The following is a 25,324-nucleotide window of genomic DNA, read 5'->3' as shown; positions in this document are numbered from 1 at the left end:
TATCTCAGCAAAGAAGAAGTGCTCACTATCACAGATTTAGACAGATTTGTGAACAATATTTGAGAGAAATGGTGATATTGTGTATGTGGAAAAAGTTTTAGATCTTTGAGTTCATCTCATAAAAAATGGGAGCAAAAACAAAAGAGTTGTGTTTATATTTTTGTTGAGTGTAGATAGATAGAGTCCAAACTCTATGAGGATGAGCAGGAGAAGGAACAATTAAGACAGTGAAGTTGAACCCAATTCAACACCATTTTACTATTATATTTACTAAATTTGATTATTAGAAATGTTTGTCATTGATACTGTCATATTTCATACGTTATTATCAGTAAAATGTTCTATTTTTTTATAGAGATTTGTGGCACAAAATGGAGCACATTTATGGCAGAATAGAGGATATTTATATTAAAGATAGATCCATAGCTAGATGGACAGAAATTTAAGGGGATTTCAATTACGAAAAACAACTTACAAATAATGTGCAATTATTGTGCAAATCATGCTGGTCAAAACAATAAGGTGCAAAAACTGCTGGTATTTACAAAAAAGGTACAACATTGCTGGTATCTTTCAATCTATCCTCGGACAGCCAGCTCCTCTGGACTCCATATCCCATGAGCACTTGCGGCCATTCACAAAAATCATAAGGTTTATCATGGGATCGTGTAGCCCGACTTTTTAACAGCACTTTGTTTGGGTTTTTTTGGGACAACAGCTGCGTCAGTATGGCAGTAGAAACAATCGCTCCAGACTGGGAGTTTGACCGTTTTGACGACGGTTCTCAAAGTAAGTCCTCTTTGTCGTCTTGAGAAAAACGGCGACGGGCTAAAGTTCACTACATTAGCATCCAGTGCTAGCTTAGCGGGATGCTTCAGCACCGGGCTTCGTGTATATACTGGATGAATAACACTTCTTACAGTTTAATTTAAAGGTTTGCCCATTAAATGCACCCCTTCGGGATAATTTTGGGTTAATATATAGTGGATTCAAGCTGTTAATGTCGTGTATTTGGGAGTTAGCGGTGGCTAAGTTAGCAAGCGTTACCTGTCACATCCAGCTGATCAGTCTGACGGACAGTCGGTGACTTTTGACAGCTCAAATAACCCTGCTCGCATTTATTCTTGTTTAAAAAGGAAACAAAACTACCCAACATTTCGGGTTTCACGTCGTGTATTCGCTGCTTCTTCCTCTTCCTGGCTCACGAAATACAAATAGTTTCGCTAGTTGGTTTCGTTTATTAGCAAACGATAACCCATATAAACATAAACACTGAGCCTTAACTGTCAATATTGAAGCTAAATTATAGGATGTCTTGGCTTACTGTAAGCTAGTTAAAGTTCTGTTTTTACTTCTGAACATCAGCATAACCTAAATACTTTCTCCACTACTCATATTTTAAATATATTTCCTCAAAGTACTTAATTCCTTTTACTCCAGCAATAATTTAAATACGGGGCTTCCTCGGTTAATCTAGCATTTTCATAGGTACACTACATATAATATCATTAACACTAGATTTTCTTATATTACATTATTTATCACATGTACATAAGATAAACTTTATTCATCTCCCCTCAGGGAAATTTACATATTAAAGCAACTGGATACATAAAGCACAATAAGGCTGAAAAATAAAGATCTCATGAAGACAATGTAGATAATATAGACAGCCAGTGCAACAACAATACTTCTATCAGTATTTCTGTTCTTCAAAAAAATCTCTGAAGCATCACTGATGTGTACAATAATGCCATTTTTAGAGCGAGTACTTGTGTATACTTTGGTTTATTTTTATGCTGCATTCCTTAAATGTTTGCAGTATTTTTGCTGCTGTAATGCTATAAGTTTCCCCACTGTGGGATTAAGAAAAGCTTGTCTTAATTTTGTAGATGTGTTTAGGAAAGTTGTGCCAGTTTATTCAGTGTCGCTCGGCACAATCCATAGAATCCACAACGATATACCAGTGACTGCTCAATACCTTTTCAGCGTATCTTCTTCGGACAGTCAGCTTTTTCTGTAAAAGCTAGAATTAAGAACTGTGTTTCTATCGGCAGTTTAAAAAAACTAACAAAAAAACTGGAAAAACCTGCTTAAGGACACCCAGAACTGCAACCACTGATGTCTGTTTAATTTGCATTTGTGTGTGAGTGTGTAATGTTTAACGTGTTATTTCTATTTTAAAAGTCCAGCTTTTGTTGTGAAAGTTTAATATTGTGATGGAAATTAGCCTAAAGCTGACTTCGGTGCAATACATCAAATGACAACATTTATGTTTATTATTGTGCATGGTCCCTTTTTAAATATACTGATTAATAATTAATAATGATTTATTAGACACTCCTATGAATTCCAAGTATCTATGGAATAAATAGTGCAGTATTTTTTCTATAAAATGTACCAGTGCTGAAGTAAAAAGCAGCAGAAAGTTTACAGACTCAAATAGGGCAGAACAGTTCTCTAATAAAAGATAAGATAAAAATCACAATTTGAAACACTTAAAAGAGAAAAGAATTGTGTTTTTATGAAATATGACACTAATTCTGTTATTCAATTTTATTTAATGTCAGCAAATTGACTCTTTGATGGGATGTTTGTTTCCCTTTACTGATTCAGGCATATCCACTTTTATTTAACTGACTGTAATCGTCATTTTTCACTATGCTAATATTTTTACACTCAGACCGCTGTTTGACCTGTGTTCAATGTCTGAAGTTGCTTAACTAAAAAAACTGTGCCTTGTGTTTTATCTGAGGGAGTATGTCCTGTATAGCTAGCAGCAACTAATCACTGCTTATAGGAGACACCTGTGTTTCTACTGCTCTACTCCCACCTTCTGTCCTTATCCTTATATTCAGCACACAGGCAGTTTTCTTTGTTCTTCCTCTGCAGACTGCTCTCCACTCTCTATGATGATTGACCCTCTCTGTGCAGCTAATAAAACACTCAAAAGACAGTTTATTTTCTCAGGTGTTTTATTTCAGTATCACAGGAGTCACTGGGTAAATTTTTTTCTCGTTTTTTTAATACACACATCTTACAGTTTGCAGTGTAGTGGATTGGATCAATTGTCCACTACTTATTGATCTCTTATGGCTGCCTAGTTCAAACCATTGACACTTTAATAATTATTTCTAGGTTCTTGAGTAAAATAATCTAAGTCTCACCAGCTGAGGCAGCAAAAGAGTCCAGGAGCCAATCTTCAGATGCCAAAAAGAAAAATGTTTATTCTGTTCAAAAACAGGACAAACAGATGAGAGATGATCCCAGGAACGTGTCTGAAATGTGCCAAGATACACACCTTTTTATACTCTTTGGCTGGGAGCTTTGTCACTCCCCCAGCCCTCCCTTCTTTTGTTCTGTTCTTTTTAGGTATTTTCCTATTAGATTTTCTGTCTTATTTCTAATGGTGTCAGGAGAGTATCTAACATCATTAAAAATAATAAGGTTGGGAGGGGGCATCCCTCAAAGAGAAGTATAGTCCCCCGGGCTTCATGCCAGTCCCAACCACAAGTTCCTTTTACCGTTCTTTCTGCACGTAAGCCAGGACACCTGGCAGTCGCTGGGTACAAGGTTACACTGCACACATATTGAAACTACACAGTCAACACATCTTTGTTAGATTACAGAAAATACAGGGTTTTTCCACAACAGCAGCACGTCTGACCTGGAAGTTGAGCTGTTTTATCATTTGTTTTTTTTACAAATGCGTGTTGTTCCTCTTGTGTGTCAGTTGCACTTTTGATGTGGTAACGCTCCATCATATTTTAAATATATTGAAAAAGTGTATTGAACTGAAAACGGATGTTTCTTCTCAGTCGCTGCTAATGTGAAACCTTCCACCCAACAGAAATCCACACAGAAGTTCAGCTGAAGAACTACAGCAAGTTTCTGGAGGAGTACACGTCTCAGCTGAAGGGTATCGAAGAGGCTCTGGATGATTCCATTGGAGATGTGTGGGACTTCACTCTGGACCCCATCGCCCTGAAGGTAAAACACAAAAACATGTAATGTATGGCTGTATGTCAAACTGAAAAGTCTTTCATTGTTTTTACACCATTTAAACTTGTGTAACTTCCTTCCTAATACTTTCTGATCTGTTGCAGCTTCTCCCTTATGAGCAGTCGTCTTTGTTGGAGTTGATTAAAACAGACAACAAGGTAAATAGAAACAAAATCTATATGTATATATATTTTAAATCTCAGGTCCACACTGTTGTTTTTATGCATTTTTTGCTAATGACTGTGTGTGTTGTGTGCAGGTTTTGAACAAAGTTATCACAGTTTATGCAGCTCTCTGTACTGAAGTTAAGAAACTCAAGTATGAGGTAAGAACAGTCTCTGCTCTGTGAATTTTTTTTTTTTTATTATTGTCATAAATGCCTACTTCTGCTAAAAGGGACTATATGGAGTTTTACTGTGGGGAAAAAACAAAAGTTATAGTCACAGACACATTGCATGTATTGAGTTCATTCAGTGTTATTTTTTTACTTCTAATTTTACTTACCTCTGTGTTTACTACCTTCTCCTCATGGTGGCTTGAATTGGTGTCTCCCTGTGGTTATCCGTAACGCCACTAATGTCAAAAGACCATATCTGTTGTTTGCTGTGTTCTGTGAAACACTATTCTACCCTGTTTTCTGTTCCTTTGCAGGCAGAAACCAAGTTTTACAATGGCTTATTGTATTACGGAGAGGGAGGTAATTTATCCGCAATTCTTATTTACTTTTATTCCTTTCATGCCCAGTGTTTTTTAATAGACAAATAAAATAAGATGTGTGCTTTTGTGTTGCAGTGTCTGACACCAGTGTGGTTGAAGGGGAGTCTCAGATTCAGATGGGCAGGTTCATCTCATTTCTACAGGTGAATTTTCAAATAATTTTTGCCATTACATTGTTTACCGAAGCCCAGAAAGCAACTGGTTGTTTCTCTCGTTGTCCTTCTATAGGAGCTGTCCTGCTTCGTGTCAAGATGTCATGAAGTGGTGGTCAGCATCGTTCATCAGCTGGCTGCTCTCTACAACAGCAACAAGTAAGATCTGTGACCACAAGCCAGAAACACCACACAGTCACTGTACTGTTCCTGTTGGAACAGTTTGAATACATCCGTTGTAGAGAGAGTTTGTTTTCGTTTTCGTGTAGAGAGTGAAACAATCAATCACTGATAGATTTCATCACTGTTGTCTTAACTTCCCTCACAAGACTGATGTTCCCTGATAAAGCTGTTCCAGCGACATCTGACAAAAACATCATCATTAGCTCTATGTTCTGCCATGACGGTTACATCTGGAAGAAGTTTTTCCCAACGTATCACTTTTAATATAATCCTGATAATAATTTATTGATGCAGTCGCTCACTGTGTGCAAAGGCAGATCCTGGTTTGACCCTTTGCTGCATGTCATCCCCTTTCTATTTCCTTCCTCCTTGACCCTATCTAATACAGGCAAAAAAAAAAACTGAAAAAACATATTTCAAATTAAAAATAAATATATTTCATATATCCTCATAAACATGTTGTTGAAAAAGTTATTTGTATCTTTAGCTCATCTTATCCTTGTTTTCATCATTTACTTGTGTATTTTTTTAGATGTGTGTGGGTTTTGTGTGTATGTCATGTGAGTGTTTTAACAACATGTATCCATCAGCCCCCAGACGAGCAGTCCAAGCAAAGACACAATCCTTAAACTTAGATCAATAAAAATATCAGACTGAGAAACCGCAGCAATGTGAGAGCTGTGAAATGAGGCCCCATGTCGGCAATAAAAGACGATTAACTGGGAGATGGAGCATTAATCTGACCCTGGGGCATGACCAGTGCAGGCCTCAGGGGAAAATAATATGTAGACTTTCTTCTTTTTCCAGAGAATCATAGGAGACAATGAGCAGCATATGTTAAGTATTTTCATCGTAATGTATAAAGAAGCTTGTTTAAAGATGGCTGACTGTGTATTTCTGAGCATACGAATCAATTAAAAGCTGGACAGGATCCTCTATTGTTTGTATTGCAAGTACTTTTTTTTTCTACACATCCAGAAATTTAGTTAAATTGCTAAGCATGTGCAGTTCTCTTAAAACATGTGGATTCTTCTCTCCTATCATGAACATCAGTGAGACAAAATTATGATATATTTAAATTGTATAATTCAGCAGCAAGTCAACACTGGGATGATTCCCTGTAATTAATAGAATAGTCTGATAATGTGTTAACATATATGGTATGTAGCAATGGCCTGGATAAGATGTGTATCAGAAATAAAATGTGAAAAACACAGGAGGTAATGTTTGGATGTCTATTCTACATGGAGAGGATGCCTTTTTGCCCTCAGAACCAATTAAGGCACATGTAATAGTTAAATAATGGATTCCACAGAAATTCTTGAAGCTTATGTCGTGCTGACATAACTATTTTTTGACACGTCGTCAGACTAGGCCGCTGTGCTTGCCTGTTACATGATCTTCTATTATAACACAACGTAAATTTTACAAACTTATCTCTCTTCTCCATTTTTAGGAGTGCGACAAAAATCATTGAGTCGTCAGGTGTCCATTTCCAGGTGAGTTTTAAGATTTGTTGATTTATGTTTGTGACTTAAATGCGTATTCTCTCTAACTGGAAGCATTGCTTATCGCCTTTCTTCTTCGTTTTTTGCTTGGCAGATAGTGTATGAACATCTGGGGGAGTTGTTAGTGGTTCTCCTCACACTCGATGAGATTATGGAAAATCACGGCACACTGAAGGACCACTGGAAGATGTACAAAAGGTGAACACTGTCAGGACGGATTCTTGGATTGTTATTGAGGAACCACTCAGAAGCAATGAAGACTCAAACTCAAAAATATTCATTTAAGAATATGTAGTAAGCATTGGATAATCAAAAATGCATGCATGCAGATTCTCGTTTGATCTAGCTGACAGCAGTTGGCTATCTAAGACAATTTCTGCATGCAGCTGTTCACAAAGAGAGAATGCCTGTCTAGCCCTAATACAGAGGTTTTTAACTGAAAACGACGTTTTTAACTGCAGCTATCTAATTGGTCTAAACTAAGGAAGTTCTGCTGGATGTCTTCAGTCTTCGTCCAATCCGAGCCGTCTTCATCCTGTAATCAGAATTGTGTGTGTGTGTGTGTGTGTGTGTGTGTCAGCCTAAGGTGTGGCTCCCTGTAACCTTTGTACAGACAAAGAGCTCAGCTTCTGTAGCCTGGCCGTGCTAGACAACCCACGGCAACGAATTTAATTCTCTGCCAGGGTGGGTCTAGTTACCCTCCATAAGGCTCGAGGTTGGATTCTCCTAAAACTGGCCGGATGAATCACCATGAAGTGTAGAGTCAGAAGGCGGGCGTAACTAAGTGACGACAGAGGCGTGACGATTCTGACAGAAACAACCGGCATCCAATAAACAGTTATCTTTTGACTCGGCTTTGGCCACAACCCTTAAAGATTTGAAGCTAAAATTCAACTTGAAAGATAAACAACGGACGGCACTAAAGTTTTTCATTGAGAAGAAAGACGTATTTGGACTTATGCCGACGGGATATGGCAAATCCTTAATATACCAGTTGGCTCCGCTGGTTGGGAAGCTAATGGGACTTAGCCACAATCCGGCGCTCTAGGAACTCCGTCAGCCTATTCGTTGCGCTGATTGGTTGTATACCTAACCAATTGCTGCAGAGGGATTTGAAAGACAACCTTTTAGCCCGCCTCCCTCCCTGTCGAGTGTTCCTATACCCTTGTGTCTTAAGAGCTGGGTCTAGCGCAGCTAGGCTACAGCTTCTGCTCATTTATGCTGAGTTGAGTTTTATTATTTAGTTTATTCAATTTATATTTTAAATGATTAAACACAAAAATATCAATAATTTTCAATAATTCATATAAGGCAGATTCATTTAATTTCATCCTTACTTTTATTTTAGGATCCTCATAGGTTAATATAAGATTTCTACGCCTGTCCCCATTTTACTGTTATTTAGGACATAACTGATTTCACTTTCTTTTAAGTGTTTCTCATAAACGTTATACTTTAATTTTCATTCTCTAAAGGTATTTACGGTCTAATACTTTTCACCTTTATTCCTGTTTGAGGATGTCCTTTGTCTGAACCTCCTGACCTTTCATTGCCTTCAGTATGCACGTGACAGGTGCAAGCACATCTCTGAAACCACATGGCCCCCCTTCTCACAAAATGTTCCATCAGTTTAACGGATGTCTAACCCTCATCTGCGAACCGTTGGCCCAACCTATATCTGTTCTTATCTTTGCTAACAAGCGAGAAGCCTGAGGCGAGGCAAGGATGGAATATGGGGTACTTTACATCCGTCTTCTAGCTAAAGGACATGTGTAACCGCAAGGCTCTTTAGCTGAAGAGTGTGAAGCATCTATCTTAGGTTGACACTTCCTTTAGGCGAGAGGTCAAAGCTTAAACAATGCATTCATAAGCACACTAGTAATATACTTGGTTATATGATTAATATAGGTTGTAAGCACACTAATATATGATTGATTAAATGAGTTATAAATAATGAGTATTTTTAATTAAAATGTAATAGTTTAATAGTAAGGGTAGAAATGAATATTCCCCACAACACGCATGCACAATTCAATTCAATTTAATTTTATTTGTATAGCGTCAATTATAGTCAAATCGTCTCAAGACGCTTTACAGAACCCATATGCCTGACCCCCAGAGCAAGCCCAAAGGCGACAGTGGCAAGGAAAACACCCTTTTAACAGGGAAGAAACCTCGAGCAGAACCCGGCTCTAAATAGGGGGGACCCATCTGCCTGCTGGCCAGGCGGGTTGAGAGGGACAGAGGAGGGCAGGGGGGAGGGATGGGAGAAGAGGGAGGGGTGGGAAAGCAAGGAAAACACAACACACACCTCTGTCTGAAATCGCTCTTTCCCCAAGAGTGTCTCACACACAAGGAATCTGTGTGTGCACAAAAGACTAGAGAAATACACAGAATGTACATAAATTAAAGAAGGAGAGGACAACAAGAAAACAATAAAGTAAAGCTTAGAGAATAAATGAGTTAATGAGAGGAAGCCAACATGTTGAATATGTAAATGAGTAGCCAACTGAGTCTGAGGAAGCATAAATATTTACAATATATTAGAGATTTGTGAACATTTTACAGTTCTGCAAAGATGCTTTTTTTGTACGTGAAAGTTGAGGCACAAGAGAGACAGTGATGTTTTGTTCAAATTGCAGTTTCTATTGCAGTTATTGAGTGTTTTAGTCTTCTGACGGATGGCAAAAGCAGAAAAAAGTGAGAGAGGCCAACCATAATCTTGCCAGGATGACCTTTCTATTGTAGATCTCCTGCAGCGACTGCAGCTGTCTCAGGGATTCCCGTGGCAGGCTGAATTTGTTCAGATGCTGAGCTCTCTTAGTGATGGAGACATGACCTTCTCCCACCTAAGGTCCCTTAATATGATGCTCATAAGTAACTCCGCAGTGGAAGCAGAGCCGCTGAGGTTGAGGAGGCGTAGGGAGGTCATGTTACACCTGAAGGCCACCACCACTGCCGCTATTTGGACAGTTATTTAATTGACATTTTCTTGATATCCAGTAATTTTTATTAATAGGTGATTGTTTCCATAATAAATAGTGATGGAATTTGTAAAGACTTAATCATAACGAACATAAAAAACATTAGTTCTTTCCTTTTAATAAAAATGTATGCAAGATATATCCCATGGACTTCAAAAGTCCCTCAATTATATATTGACCCAGTCGCTGACCCCTCTTTGTCAGGATATATGTGATCTACCAGCAGCTCCATTCTGCCTGATGACTCAGACAGAGTCACCTGCAGGAGCTCTGGTAGCACAGAGTTAAAGGCTGACCTGCAGTTCACAAACAGCACAGGTCCCTTGGCTGTTTAGATGCCGTAGTGTGACAAAGGAAAGGATTTGGCATGCCCCAAAAAAGTTCTAGGTACCTCTCAAAGAACAGTGTCAAAATGGTAGGAATTCAAAATTTCAAAAATATTCCTGCTGGGGTTTTTCTTGTTTAACCGTAATAGACAGTTTTGTTTATCAAATGTTTGGAAATAACAGGGAATACGGTAACAAAGACACATTGCCTTTACTGTATGTGGACTTGTCTTACTGTCTTGAGTAGTTACCCCCAAAAGCCCATTCTAATCTATGGGGAAAAACGGTTTTGGGAGCTGAAATGATGGACCAACTCAGCAAAGTTGTAGTGCTTTGTTACAAATACCTGAGAAAACTGGTAGTGATTTTTCACAGCAGGATGTTCAAATGGCTGATGAGGCGAGATCTGGAGGTTTTCACACCTTTTGTCTCCTGAGCACCCTGTTGACAGAAGAGAAGATTAGAATATCCTTTATTAGTCCCACAGGGGGACGTTTGCAACGCCACAGCAGAAAGTGACGGTAAGAAAAATAAAAAAAATCCAACTATAAATTAAAGACTTGAGATATATATATATATATGCAATATAAATAAGAAAAATGGAAGTCCAAAGGGATGCTAACAACAAAAATTTAAGAATATGCAATAAATTGTACGTCACAGTTGGCTAACTGTCATTAAATGAATGTGTGGTTTGTTGGGAGCAGTTATGATTGTAGAATCGGTTACCAGCAGGAAGGAAGGATCTGCGGCGACGCTCCTGGGGTGATCAGTCTGATACCCGTCTTATCAATCAGCAGGAGGGAGTGTTGAAAGAGACTGAGTCGGGGAGGCAGCAGTAAAAGTCACAGGAGGCTAACAAGGAGTCCCTAAGTCCTTCCTTAAGTGCAGTACAATAGGCTGTAGGTTAGTTAAAGATCTGTCAGATTGAGGCATTATACTTACCATGGAGGTGGTAATCTATCTGAGAGTATTCACACTGAAGATTGGTTGTTAGCAGCAGTTTAGTTTGTCAGTCTATAGCTCCTTTCAGACAGGGAATATGTAGCATTGCTGGTTTTATCTGTCAAAGGGATGACATTCTGTCATTCAGAAATGGATTACTTTTTGGTCAGAGAAAGAGAGGTGTTTTGTGATTGTAACTGTTAGTAGCACCCTCCGGAACATTTTTTTTGGACCAATATTGGTGGTGAAATGTGAAAGAAACTTCCCCACCATCACTTGTATGTGCCTGTCTGTTAAGATAATATAATGGAATGCAGTTTAATTTTATCCAGTGTGAAAAGTGATACAGAAATGTTACTTTCACAGAAATGTGAGTGAGGGTGCTCATTCAGATATAAAGCCACCACCACTGTTTTAGTTTCTGTCTCTGGTCTGTAATTTGTGTGTTTGTAGAATATTCTGTCTCCACTCCTGAATGCTGCCTCATTTTTTCCTATGAAGCCGTCCGAGTTCATCTCAATCACATATTCACAGACGTGAAATTTCCTCTGTTGAAACTTGCAGAGATTCTGGATGACTTTGAGGGACAGCCTTTGATTGAAACCGGTCATACAAGCAGGAGATGCTCTCAATGTCCAGTTAGTTATTAATCATCAAAAATGTTCATCTAAGAAAGTGTTGGAGCAAAACTCTGAAGATGATCCAGGGAATCTTCAGGTCGCCCACAAGACTTGTTCTTCTTGAAAGCAACAATTATTTTCTAGAAACAAACTAGTTCAACATATGAAGGCAGGAGAGTCAGCTGCAGCTTTATGATTTACTGTAGCGCCAGCAAATTGCAGCAAAATGAGGCTGGCAGATGAAGACAGATACTAATGTTAAGTTGGAAAGCCCCACCATATATTCAACAGTCCCCTACTCCCCCATGTGGAGATCCCCTGTCATGGATCCCTGCCTTGTTATATATGTTGTATATGTTAAATATGTACATTTAATCAAGAACAATACTTATTTTGTGTATGTTGCTACCTGCTATTATAGCCATATTCATTAAACCATGAAGCACACTCACTTTATGCTCATATATGTGTTTCTTGTTTATAGGCTGCTGAAATCTGTACACCATAATCCTGGGAAATTTTCCATTCCTGAAGAGAAACTGAAACCGTTCGAGAAGCTTCTGCTGAAGCTGGAGGGGCAGCTGCTGGATGGCATGATACTGCAGGTTAGATTTGATGAATTGTTTTTTGTAAAGTCTGGATTGAACTATTGTGTAAACAAATGACAGAGATTGTTTTAAGCCCTGACTGAAGACCACTCTGAACACCGTTGGCAGGCCTGTGTGGAGCAGAGGTTTGATGATCCTGGGGAAGGAGTAGCTGTTGCCAAGAACAGTGCCTTCGCTGAGGAGTTCGCCTTCAACATTCGCACCATTTTTACAAACGTTGAATCCAAAATTGGTCAGTTTCTCCTCGTAGGATTAGCTGCTTTCACTTACTTTCTTTTCTAGGTTAAAATAGATTTATGGCTGTGTTTCTGCGTTGTTTTTCAGGTGAACCTTCAGAAATCGACCAGAGAGATAAATACGCCGGCGTCTGTGGTCTCTTTGTGCTTCACTTTCACATCTTCAGGAGTGTCGACAAAAAGCTCTACAAGGCACTGCTGGACATCTGTAAAAAGGTATTTTTAAACGTTTTTGGCCTTTTTTCTTATTTTGTCTGCAACTGTACTGTAAAATACCAGAGTCAAATTCCTTGTATGTGCTCACATACTTGGCAAATAAAAGTGATTCTGATTCTGAACTGCCCTTCCTCATTAGTGTTTCTTAATCATGTGGGGTTCTCTCCACATTTTCTTGTAGGTTCCAGCTGTCACTCTGATTGCAAACATCATCTGGTTTCCAGATGCTTTCCTCACTGCTAAGGTTCCAGCTGCAGCTAAACTGATGGACAAGAAGAGTCTCCAGGGCATCAGAGCGCAGAGAGACGCCTACCTGCAGCAACGAGCTCAGACACTAACGAAGTTAGCAGCACCAAAGATGTGCAGGATTTATTCCATGAACTTGTGATGCTGAGATTAACAGTCTGGTTATTTCTGCTGTCTTTCTCTTCAGGGATGTTCAGTCTTACTACGTGTTTGTAACTTCCTGGATGATGAAAATGGAATCCATCCTGTCCAAGGAGCATAAAAATGACAAGTTGGCAGAAGACCTTAACAGCAGGTGTAATGTGTTTGTGCAGGTGAGCGCTGACCGTAGAGGTCTTCACGGGTCACAATAAAATGTGCTACTTGTAACCAAACTGAACCCGTCTATTACTTAAAAGCAGGAACTCAAATTCATCCACAACCCAGAAAGGATCAAATCATGTCGCGACTTGGAGACACAGACCACCTCAGAAGCAGTTTCACAGCTAATTGCTACGAAGAATTTCATAATCAAGTAGTCAAAACATAACTTTGTGCAGTCTTTGCTTGGTTGTTGTTCCAGATTTTCTGTTATTTTTCTCTTGCTGATTTAAACAACGTGGCTAATCCACTGGTTTCTGTGATCCACTCGGTGTAAACATCGGTTTGCTGTCACAGTGACACGTTGCAAGTTGTTTAGATTCAGCTTTGCAGTTCTGTTGCATCCAGTGTAAATAAGGTAATCTTGACTGTTTGACCTTTTGATACAAGTAGTGCTCATATGTTGCCACAGCTGCTAACAGTAGTAGCTCGGGTCTTTGGGTTTATGTGAACAAGTAAAGACTTTTAACTAGTAGTTTTATCCTGTATCAACCCTCAGTAGGACCACAGATCATGAGACTGCGAAGACTAATTCATCACACGGCATTTACATTCATTCTCCTTTAAATCCAGTTGTGAATGCACTTTTTTATTTGACCTTTATCTATCCAGGTTGGTTCTGTTTAGATACAATGACCTCTTTTTTAAGGGAAGCCTGGCCAAGCCAACAACCTGAAAAACATTAAAATTGCAACAATTAAAAACAGACAACTCGCTCAACAAAATAAATAACATTCATGCTAGATTAAAGCACAAGATTAAGAATTTACATTAAAACAACAAGTGTGAAAAGTAGCTGCTGCAAAATCTTTTTATCTGGTTTTTAAAAGTTCAGTTGGTGATGAGTTCCTTCAGATTCACTTAAGGTGCACAGAGAGTTCTGCAAAAACAGAGAAATGGCTTTATTGATCCATTATTTTATTTATCTATAAATGCTTCCTGTTTCAGTTCATGATAAACCCGCCTCATGAAATGGTACAAAAAGTAGTTGAACCTTTGCATAGACATATGACTTCCTTCCTCCTGTGTTTGGTGTCTTTCATAGGGCATCCTGTACGCCTACAGCATCAGCACCATCATCAAAACCACCATGAACATGTACATGTCGATGCAGCGGCCCATGACCAAGACTTCTGTCAAAGCACTCTGTCGACTGGTTGAGTTGCTCAAGGTGTGTTTTTTTTTTTTTTTTTTTTTTTGTTCATGCTCTTTACCAGTGCCTGTATTGCCTGTTACATTAAAACTAATAGGATCCTGTCCTGTGATCCTTTTTCAGGCTGTGGAGCACACGTTTCACCGGCGCTCCATGGTTGTAGCTGACTCCGTTTCTCACATCACTCAGCACCTGCAGTCACATGCTCTCAATGCTATCGGCATGGCCAAGGTACATACAACACAAAAAAGAAGCGATTTATTTGCATTAACAGGACATTTTCCATTTTATGTGACACTGTCTCTTCTTCTCGCTGAAGAAAAGGGTGATCTCTGACAAAAAGTACAGCGAGCAGCGGCTGGACGTGCTTTCATCTCTGGTTCTGGCAGAAAATGCTTTGAACGGACCGAGCACGAAGGAGCGACGCCTGGTGGTGTCTCTGGCTCTGTGTGTCGGCACTCAGCTGGTGCGTTTCTCAGAGATGTCAGTAATCTTGCGTACTTCTGCTTCCTTTTTGTCTCACTTGATTCTTAGTTGTATTCACTTTTTTTCTAGAAAACCTTCAAAGATGAGGAGCTGCCTCCGCTGCAGCTTGTGCTGAAGAAGCTGGATCTGATTAGTGAGCTGAGTGAAAGGTGGGATTTCTTTGCTCCTCTCATGTTGGACAAAATTTCAAGAGGAAGATTTGCAAGCAGTGCATGACGTAATCCACTTTTAGTTCATCTGCCAAGAGCTGGCGAAGTGATTAATCATTCAGGCAGAGTAAAAACCGCCGGATGTTTAGACATTTTGTGATTGGTGTTGAGCCAGTGTGGCAGGCAGCTTTCGACATCTTGTGCTCAAACATCACCTTGTTAGATCAGTGTGTAAAATTATGGCACAAATTATCACATTCATAGAACTAATTACATGTTTTCTTTAACCTGCTGTGACATTCTTGAGTCATACTCGGAGATTATTTTTCTTTGTTTTCCAGGGTAAAGCTGCAGTGTGACTGTAGCTTCCTTTACTGGCACAGAGCTGTGTTTCCTATCTACCTGGATGATGTGTACGACAACGCTGTGGACGCAGCACGGATACACGTGAGCAGACAAGCTTCTAATGCACATAAAGCTGAGGATTTAAAACATAACACCTGCTTATATGCAGTATATAAATTGTCCTTTCTTTGTTACATTTTTTCTTTCTGCTGATGATTGATTGTTCTGGGTTTCTGTGTGCCTGCAGTACATGTTTAGTGCACTAAGGGACAGTGTGCCAACGATGCTGCACACCAAACACATGGAGTCATGCGACCAGCTGCTGGAGAGCTACGACAAGGAGATCATGGATGTCTTCAATGAGGTGAGAACAGATTAAATGTGTGAATAAATAAGAAACAGAAAGAGGAAATGTACAGTATGTGGTGCAAATGGTGGAATATTTGATTTAGAAGCATGTGTAAGAAATAGTTTCTGTGTTCTCCTTCAGCACCTGCTCGACAAACTTTGTAAGGAAATCGAGAAGGACCTGCGTCTTTCTGTTCACACCCACCTGAAACTGGACGACAGGAACCCATTTAAAGTTGGCATGAAGGACCTGGCCCACTTTTTCTCCCTCAAACCCATCCGATTCTTCAACCGCTTCATTCATATCAAAGGTGCAGACCCCCTGTTCGTAATTGTTCATGCACATGTGCAATTTCCTTTTGGGGTTGGGAGAGTACCCAAAAAATTTATTTTTTTTTTTGTCATCAAAACAGCCATTTTTGAATGTTACCCTCTCCTCAGAGCATGCACTGCAACCATATTTGTTGTAGAACTAAGTAAATCATGCTAGTGGTAACAGTGTAGTGTGTAAGGTTGACACCTGCTGATAAATGGGGAGATAGTGCTGAAGGTGATGTATTTTTTTTTTTTTTTAAATCTTATTTTTAAAATCCTTGCAGCCTATGTGACCCACTACCTGGATAAAACGTTCTACAACCTGACCACTGTCGCTCTCCATGACTGGGCCACCTACAGTGAGATGAGAAATCTGGCTACTCAGCGCTATGGACTCACGATGACAGAAGCACATCTGCCCAGCCAGACTCTGGAGCAGGTCAGAATGGTTGCACTGCACACATCATGACAGAGGTGGACTTTTACGTGAACGATTCGTTAATGGTGTCCTTTGTGTGTTCTCCTCAGGGTTTGGATGTTTTGGAGATCATGAGGAACATTCATGTTTTTGTCTCACGCTACCTTTACAACCTCAACAACCAGGTAAGACTTCAACATCTCACTCCTAAACCACAAAGTATGCTTTTACCTGAGAGTGAACAGCTGTATTTGCTTCAGTTTCTTGTAAAGATTTCACTTCTACTCCTAAAGGCATATTCAGTTCTAATTGACTGTGCTCATATTTTGACACTGACACCACTGTTTGACTCGTGTTTGAACTTTAACTGAAAAAAAAACTGAAACTTTCTTAACTTCAACATCTCACTCCTAAACCACAAAGTGTGCTTTTACCTCAGAGCGAAAACAAAGACAGCTGTATTTGCTTCAGTTTCTTGTAAACATTTCACTTCTACTCCTAAAGGCATATTCAGTTCTAATTGACTGTGCTCATATTTTGACAGTGACACCACTGTTTGACACGTTTGAACTTTCTTAACTGAAAAGCAGCCCTTTGTGTGATATGAAGGGGAGTATGCGCGAGCAACCGTTAATCACAAGGCTGTAGGAGACACCTGTGTTTCTACTTCTCTACTCCCATCTCCTATCCTCATATCCAGCACTCACTCAGTATTCTTTTTTCTTCCTCTGCAAACTGCTCTGCATCCTGTGATGATTAAACTTCTCTGTGCAGAGGAAAAAAACCACTCAAAAAACAGCATTTCAGTATCACCGGACTCGGTGGGTAAAATTCTCAAAGAAAACAGTAGTTTTTCCACCACAGCTCTTGTTGAGAGTTAGTGGCCGTCTAGTGTTGTTATGTTCACATATAATTAATCAGTCTGGGAAGTGATGTCAAAACTACTTCCCCTGTTTAGTGATAGTTTCTGTTTAAGGTAGATGTATTCTTTCACTCTTTATTCAAATCATCAATCAATCGAAGTTTATTTCTATAGCACTTTTCATACATAAAGTAGCACAAAGTGCTTAACAAGTTAAAAACAGACATTAAAAAGACAATGTCCCACATCCCTCCCAACTCCTGCCCCCATCATACTCCCTATCAACACACACACATACACGCGCAGACAGTCACACTGCCACACACACACACACACACACACACACACTTCTACATCAGAAATAATAGCGTATCAGTCTTCTCTCGCCATAATGTCCATCTTGTTGTCCTCAAATGAGCACCCCTTGTTATTTGGATGGAAAGAGTTGGATTAGTCTGAACTGCTGTAAACATTGTTTGATTGATTGTTTTCTTTTTTTGTGCACACACAGAACAGAGAGCTACATGTAAATATTCCCTGAATTTGACAAAAATGTATTAGATTAAAATCGCATAACCTTTAAATGTGTGGAGTTTTAAACCTTTGTTTTAGTTTGACTTTTATGAATAAGCCTAATTCAAAAATCTATTTTTCTATCCCGATCTTCTCTTTGCTCTTTGTTCTCAAGAGGCGGATTCTATTCTTAAGCCCAGTTGCATTTTTCCAAGAGTTGTTGTATTTCAGTGACTTTTCTCTATATGGAAAGTTTTGGAGTCAAATTCAAATCAGCATCTAAACAGTCAGGGATGTGTTTCTCCCAAGGGGTGGTGTTGATCCTCACTGTCCAGGAGAGGCCAGAGGCCACAAACCTTTAGAACTTACTCTTAGTTCGTTCTTTAATGTACAAATCCAATTGTTCAATGTTTATGATGATCACAGATCTGAAATGGCACTGATTAAGTGATTAGAATGACACCAAACACAATGTGATTATCTGTTATGGTTCATGAGATGATAATAATAAAAGGTGTAAACATGAGAGTAAACTTACAGATTGTAGACTTTAGACTACATGAAAGTAAATTTATAACATAGCAGAAGCATATACATTCAGTAATAAGAAAAATAGGAAATAAGAAACATATGCTTAGAGTAAAAAGAATCTCTGTCTTTTATGGGGAGGAGGGGGTGTTTGTGTCTTCTTCTTCTCCACAAACACTTCAAATTCAATGTGTTCTTCCACACTGGTCCCGATCAACCTGGAATCAGAGACTGAGTCCAGATCTTCACTCCGGTGATGCTGCATTCCCTTAATGTTCTGATTTACAAACTCTTCAGGTCATTCCTGCATACCAAGTTCTTTGTTTTAGGTAGAAAGATCAGAAGGTCACCATAAAGAATGCCAGTCAGCTTCTCCAGAGATGTGGTTTTCCTCACAGTTGACACTTTATGGCCCTTATGAGATTCTGGGGGAGGTAGGAGGCATCCTGTTGTCTTCAAGAGAGCCGTGAGTGGTTCTTTATGAGCAAAAATCTGATCAGATGTTCCATTTGGAGGGGAATTTGGGGTTAGCTGTCTTGTAAAATAGTGTTTTACCAAATTTACAGCTTTAGAAAGGGTCTCTGGATTTTCTGTGTTAAAACCAAAGGAGCCTTTAGTATAAGAGGTGAAAGGTCTTCCAGAAACTAGGGCTGGCCCGAATAGTGGTTTCTGGCCTCCGAATATTCGGGCCCTATTAAAGACGAATATCCGGATATTCGTTCCGCCCCGTAATGTCCGACCGGGGGGGTGCACGCGGCGGCACGGCGACGGCTGTTTGTCTGGTCTCCCAGGTCCACATTTTGCCCTCGTGTAGTCTTTAGTTAAATTGAAGAATTCCCAAACACCGGTCTTCAGCATCTTGTCTTCTGTTTATGTAACGAAGTGAAGCGTGACGTCAGAGTCGGCAGCCACCCGGCCATTCAGGTGGTGTTTACAAACACGAATGGAGGAGCCGAAATGAGCCGAAGAACACGGCGGGATGAGCTGAAATGGGCCGAGTCTTGTTGCCTTTGTTTTACCTCTAAGATATACCATGAACCTTCACATGCAGCTTTGATTTCTCAGTTCACCTGAAATTGTTCCTTTTCGACAGATCTTCATAGAGAAGGCGAGTAACAACAAGCACTTGAACACCATCAACATCCGTCACATCGCCAATTCCATCCGGACACACGGCACAGGCATCATGAACACCACAGTGAGTTTACAGTAGAGGCAGCAGAGTGTGTTCTAGTCTGTCTGTTTGTGCTTAATATCTCAGATGTGGATTAATCAAATGTTTTTGTTTGCCCGTTGCACATCTTCTCAGGTCAATTTCACCTACCAGTTTCTGCGGAAGAAGTTTTACATCTTCAGTCAGTTTATGTACGACGAGCACATCAAGTCCAGGCTCATCAAGGACATACGCTTCTTCAGAGAAACAAAGGACCAGTCTGATCAGAAGGTAAAGTTTGCTCCAAATGTAGTCATTTTTCCATTTATAGAACATAAACACAACATTACACTAAAATAGAGTGCACACAGCAATATGTCACACACTAAATTTGCACGATTAACAAACAGCTAATTACATAAAACATCATTGGGAGAAGATGATGTTTGGCTTAGTATGTGAAAGATTCATCACACATCCACTAGTTTGTGGATATGGATTGAATTCTCCTGTAAAAATTTGGCACGCTTCTTTATTACGCCAAAGATAAAAAATTAACGGTTAGTGTGGAGAAGTCGATGTAGCTCACACGTGTTTTTTGGAAATGTCAGAAAATAACTGTTTTGGGAAACTGTATGTGAAGATCAACAACCAATAATGGGTTATAAGATCCCTTTGAGTTGCAATATGCTTTATCTTTGTAATTTCTCTGAAGAGACTGTGGTGGGAAATGACAGATATTTAGTCTAAATACTGCTAGTGGAATGTAAAAAAGCCATAATGAGAAACTGGGGGCAAGCAGGTCCACCAACAAAGGACCAATGGTTGAAAATTATCGAGGAAATCTGCATAATTGAAAACTAACTCACAAACTGAGACTATGGGAAGCACAAATGAACACAAAGTGGACAGAATACAGGACTGGAAATGGCAACGGGATGCTGTTCTCATCTTCTTGCTCTTGAACCAGTATTTTAAATTAATAATCTTGTTTTCTACCGTGCAGCTCTCTGCCAGCTGTTGTTCAGCTTCAGTTGTTTGTGTTTTCGTTGTAGTACCCATTTGAGCGGGCAGAAAAGTTTAACCGTGGCATCAGGAAGCTGGGCATCACTCCTGATGGACAGAGCTACCTGGATCAGTTCAGACAGCTCATCAGCCAGATCGGTGAGAAACTCTTCTTGGTGTATAATCATAGACATTCGACTGCAGGTGCAGGCAACGACAACGCCACTTTACACTGTTCTCTTTCAGGTAACGCCATGGGTTATGTGCGTATGATCCGATCCGGAGGCCTCCACTGTTGCAGCAGCGCCATCAGGTAAAAGACAAACTCAATCAAGTGCATTTTGTATAAATTTGTGATTTAATGAGTCAAATAAAGCCTCATTGTCTTGACTAGACGCTGCTATTACTGCAACTCTGAATAATTATGAGACAAAATCTGATTTGAAATGAGTGTTTTCAGTCACACAGTGTTTAAAAAGTGTCTCTACGTTCTCTCCAGGTTTGTCCCAGACCTGGAGGATATCGTCAACTTTGAAGAGTTGGTGAAGGAGGAGGGACTGTCAGAGGACACTCAGAGAGCTGGCAGGTAAGTTTGAAGAGCTAAACTAAAGTAGCGCTTGAATTTGTTTGAGTAGCACAGTGGTTCCAGAGCTGAGGGTCGCAAAACACGAGATGTTGCAGGTGGAGATGGGATTTATGGTTCTTTGAAGGGAACCGTTCCTTTCAAAGAGCTGTTTAAAAGAGTGGCTTGTTGTTTTGTTTAAAATATCATTAATTTTTTAGAAGTCTACCAGGGGAAACGATCACTGGTAGTGTTGGAGAATTCTGCGGCAGACTCAGAAACACTCTGGAGACTCAGATGACTTGTGTTGAGAGTAGAGTTTACTGACGTCAGGAGAAGTGATACAGCAAAGTAGCATTCATGCCAGCATTTTCAGCACCAGTTCTAAGGAGTCTCTCTCTCCTTGGTTATATATTCCATTTGAAAGGCATGCCATGTTTACTCTACAAACCAAATGTGGAGGCAGGACTGTTAGTTCAGAATCCATCTGGACAAGAATACAGCACTAAAACTTGTTTCCCTTACAAACAGTTGTCTTTCACTTCTATGTTATTTCAGCATCTGTCTGTCTCAGAGCCATATTAGGAACAGAGAGAGCCATAACCATGTTTGCATCCTCAATTTAGGAGAAACGGGGGTCAAGGGTGACATCCTGTACAGTAACTTGGGGTAGCTTGGTACCTACACCTGATTTAGGGTGCAGTTAGCAAACACACCGGCATTTGGATGTCATCAACTAACAACAATGAGGGACTACCTCAAGTCATTTTTCCTTCACAGGTAGCAGTTATAAGATACAATATGGATCAGAATGATTCAGACTTTCACATCCCACCAATATATACTCAGATGGTGGGAAATATTCTAAAATACTGATTCTAATTTAGCTTGTGTTTTCACTGTAAACATCCCTTTAGGTGGTGCCATATCCCCACACTTTGACAGTGAGATTCCTGATTTGAATTTTTCCTCACCTAAAAACTTTGTGGCACAATAAAAACTAGCTACATTTTCTTTGACTCCGGCTCATTTTGTGGGTGTTTTTTTTCCCCACTGCTAATATTTCCTCCTCCCTAATCAACCAAGAGCCGTTCAAATGACTGACTCGTTTGTGAACGTTCCATCTCTAGTTGCAAGATTGTTTCCAGAAATCAAAGAAAATTTTAAAAAGCTTAGAAATAGCATATTTAAGCAGAACTGTTCCACAAGCACAAAATAAAAGGTAAATGCTGCTTGTTAAACACATTTATATCTGTTAATCTTCTGCTTTTAAATGCTGGATGTGAAGTCAGTTTACAGATAGATTTCTTTGGTATATTCTGGTACTAGATTGTATTAAAATAATATTGTTGCTGATAGGCTTTTGTGCTGTTGTGTACCAGAGTTTGGATGGACCTGAATATCGCATGAGCACAGTGTTTGTTTGCTAACCAGCTCTGGGGATTTTGGGATTGTGATTCACTTGTACCTTTATTTTTAGGATTGAGGGGCTGAAAACTTTGTGAATCTTTGGTGTAGCAAGTCGTACTTTGTGTGTTTCCATTTATTGCTTGAATTGGGCTTGTCTGCTGCAAAACTTTGGTCCAACATTTCTATCACGCACCCCAACTTTGTGCTTCACTTGGTTTGGGTGTACTTCACATTTTACGGCTACAGGAGGCGCTGCAGCCAGACGAATGAACAGGAAGCCTCATCCTTCCTTTAACACTGTGCGTCTTTTCCAGCGTCCTGGACTCAGTGTTGGGAGATTTGACCAGCAACTCTGCCGAGGGGACGGAGTACTTCAAGATGCTGGTGGGAGTGTTTGCTCCTGAGTTCCGCAGCGCAAAGAACATGCACCTGAGGAACTTCTACATGATCGTTCCCCCGCTGGTCAGTGCACAGACTACTGATTTGTTTCTAATCCCTATAATTTACATTCTGTTTGCTTAATATTTGCTTGTATTTACCTACTTTTTCTGCAGCATTTTCTTCTTTCTCTTTGCTTACACGTCTTTCAGTCATTAAAACTCGACTAATTTCCCTCCTAGACGGTGAACTTCGTGGAGCACTCCATCAGCTGCAAGGAAAAACTCAACAAGAAAAACAAAAATGGAGCTGCTTTCACCGACGACGGCTTCGCGATGGGTGAGTGGGGTAACGGGATAAATGGCATGCAACTGCAGAAACATTCTTAGTTCTCGTTTCTGACTCGCTCTCCTCTGTGCCTCTGTCAGGTGTTGCGTACATCCTGAAGCTGCTGGACCAGTATCTGGAGTTCGACTCTCTGCATTGGTTCCAGGCTGTCAGAGACAAGTACAAGAAGGAGCTGAACGCTGTGGCGAAGGAGCAGAACGTTCAGTCTGCCGGTCAGGACGAAAAGCTGCTGCAAACCATGAATCTCACTCAGAAGAGGCTGGACATCTACCTCCAGGTACCGTGGATTTGATCTGTCAGGTTTCATGTCAGTTCTAGGAAAAGAAGTCTTTCATATACCTTTAAAATGTTAAGTTATTGCTATTATATTAGCTATTGTATTGTAGCAACAGAGATCTTTATTGAGAACCTGCTGTAGTGATTTTTTTTTTGTTCCAGGATGTAGAAATATGTTTCCTCTTCTTTCTTTCCTTGCAGGAGTTTGAGCTTCTCTACTTCTCTCTGAGCAGCGCTCGGATCTTCTTCAGAGCCGACAAGACTGCAGCCGAGGAGACTCAGGAGAAGAAAGATAAAGGTTAGGAGCTGCTGTGGCCGTTAATAGAGTCTTTAATTATGCAAAACTACTGCCACATCCACCCTCCTAGACGGGCTTTTTGAAGATGGTTTTTCAAAATTAGATACAGATTATATAATGACTAAACCTTTGAACCCCAAGCACTTCTTTAGTTGTTTTTTTTTGTTTGTTTTTTGCTCCTTTCACAATTTTATTCATGTGAGCTCATTTTTTACTAAAATAAGTCCTACACCTCTGTGGAAACGGCACCGCCATGGCTGGAATTTGGAATAGATTTTTCAGCTATAATGAGGAATGTCCAATATTGGCTTTTTTGCCAATAACCGATATGCCGATATTGTCCGATTCCGATATCAGCTGATACCGATAGAAGTGGGATATTTAACTAATTTTAGGTAACATTACATATCTCCTTGTGCATCTCATATGGGGCAATTCAAAAAACAAATATAAAGATAGTGTATCATTCAAACCCGGACCATCAGAGAGTTGACAGTCCAGTGAGTCTTTCTGCTTGTGGTGGATGATCCAGTTTGGGAACATTTTAAAACAGATAACATATTTCTTAGAGCTGTGGGCTGTTTTTTTGTTCAGAGGGTTAATGAATGATGGATTCTGTGTATCAAAAGTAACGTTTTCCATCATTTTCCCACCAGAAGAAGCTGCTAAAGCAGAAGGTTCTTCAGATGGCTCCACTTCATCCCAACAAGCCCTGAAGTGAGATGAGCGGAGAAGAGAAGAGCTCGAGCTGCACTGATGTGTGTTTGTGTGTTTCAGGGATAACAGACTGACAGATGATGCTTTCAGCCTCTGTATGTCCCACAACAATGCAGCGATCTTCATTAGAAAAGAAGGTGTGAACTGCTGCTACATGACGAGTCTTTTTCTGTTTCCGTTCTACAGAAACATCTGTAACGTCCCACAGCTGGCTTTGAATTTGTAGCATTTACATGAACGATTTTAAAAAAAGGGCAGCTGGTGTAACAAGTCTGAGATGAAAGCCAATCTTTTCCTTTTGATACATCGGTCTGGATTGTTTTTCTACAGCTGTCTGTTCGTCCTCTGCTGATCAGAGATGAGTTGACTGTGGATTGATTTGCGTCTTTGTTCTAATTGACCTGCTCTGCTGCCTCTTCGCTGGTGTCTTTTGTACCAGTTGTGATTGTTCACAGCCTTTAATGAGGACTCCTTCAGAATGTTTCATGGTGTAATTTTGTGTGCCCTTATTTGTGCGTTTTATACGTCGTATGACTTGAGGTGTGTCTGTGCCTTTCTAAACTGTGGATACTTGTTTTGATAATCAGATTTAGAAATAATTCATCCTAACACCTAAGGTGCAGTACTAAAGTTTGATTATTTTTCTGCTGCACTGGAGGCGTATCATTGCATTTTTTATTGTTTTCCCAGTTTTGTATCTATATCAACATGTGAAGCTACATTCCATGAATTAACTTGCTTGGACATCAAACTTCAGTAAAGTCTTTCTAGACTAATAAAAAGTTGCACTTTGAGCAGAATGTAAAGACTCATTTAGGAGTTCAAAGTTAGGATACTGCATTTGATTTTAAAACAGGTTACGTGCTCAGTGTTTATTAATGATTTCTCATGTAAACAATAAACCTGTTAAATTAAAAATTATGTGAAGGGTTTTACTGGCAGATTTTTGCAGAATAA

The 25,324-nt window shown here is 39.8% G+C and overlaps 1 protein-coding gene across 2 annotated transcripts; it reads left to right on the top strand.

The window, feature by feature from the left end:
* The first annotated feature begins 610 nt into the window (after window positions 1–610).
* On the top strand, window positions 611–25,288 carry washc4 (WASH complex subunit 4). Of its 2 annotated transcripts, none has more exons than XM_022213761.2 (33): window positions 611–789; window positions 3,851–3,990; window positions 4,107–4,160; window positions 4,262–4,327; window positions 4,654–4,699; window positions 4,795–4,862; window positions 4,948–5,030; window positions 6,511–6,553; window positions 6,657–6,760; window positions 11,922–12,042; window positions 12,154–12,277; window positions 12,370–12,497; window positions 12,679–12,839; window positions 12,931–13,057; window positions 14,149–14,274; window positions 14,380–14,487; window positions 14,576–14,722; window positions 14,812–14,891; window positions 15,233–15,338; window positions 15,484–15,600; window positions 15,727–15,895; window positions 16,184–16,338; window positions 16,428–16,502; window positions 19,314–19,418; window positions 19,530–19,664; window positions 20,429–20,537; window positions 20,625–20,691; window positions 20,878–20,964; window positions 22,665–22,812; window positions 22,971–23,067; window positions 23,157–23,353; window positions 23,554–23,650; window positions 24,310–25,288. In XM_022213761.2, exons 1-33 carry the CDS (start codon window positions 729–731, stop codon window positions 24,369–24,371), a joined length of 3,513 nt encoding a protein of 1,170 aa, XP_022069453.1. In that variant the 5' UTR covers window positions 611–728; the 3' UTR covers window positions 24,372–25,288. The 2 variants fall into 2 exon arrangements, with proteins under 2 accessions (XP_022069453.1, XP_022069452.1); XM_022213760.2 differs by having other exon boundaries at window positions 24,307–25,288.
* Window positions 25,289–25,324: the final 36 nt, after the last annotated feature.

This window comes from Acanthochromis polyacanthus, chromosome 8 (genome assembly GCF_021347895.1).
Source record: "Acanthochromis polyacanthus isolate Apoly-LR-REF ecotype Palm Island chromosome 8, KAUST_Apoly_ChrSc, whole genome shotgun sequence".
NCBI classification, from domain to species: Eukaryota; Metazoa; Chordata; class Actinopteri; family Pomacentridae; genus Acanthochromis; species Acanthochromis polyacanthus.
The sequence above is the reverse complement of the archived record's forward strand: the minus strand, read 5'-3'. Positions and strand labels throughout refer to the sequence as shown.

What these genes read in the sequence shown, in the direction of transcription:
- washc4 (XM_022213760.2), top strand. Translation starts at nt 729, where the DNA reads ATGGCAGTAGAAACAATCGCTCCAGACTGGGAGTTTGACCGTTTTGAC. An exon ending in AAACGTTGAATCCAAAATTG is followed by an intron (nt 12,278 to 12,369) that starts GTCAGTTTCTCC and finishes GTTGTTTTTCAG; the next exon opens with GTGAACCTTCAGAAATCGAC. An exon ending in TTTACAACCTCAACAACCAG is followed by an intron (nt 16,503 to 19,313) that starts GTAAGACTTCAA and finishes CCTTTTCGACAG; the next exon opens with ATCTTCATAGAGAAGGCGAG.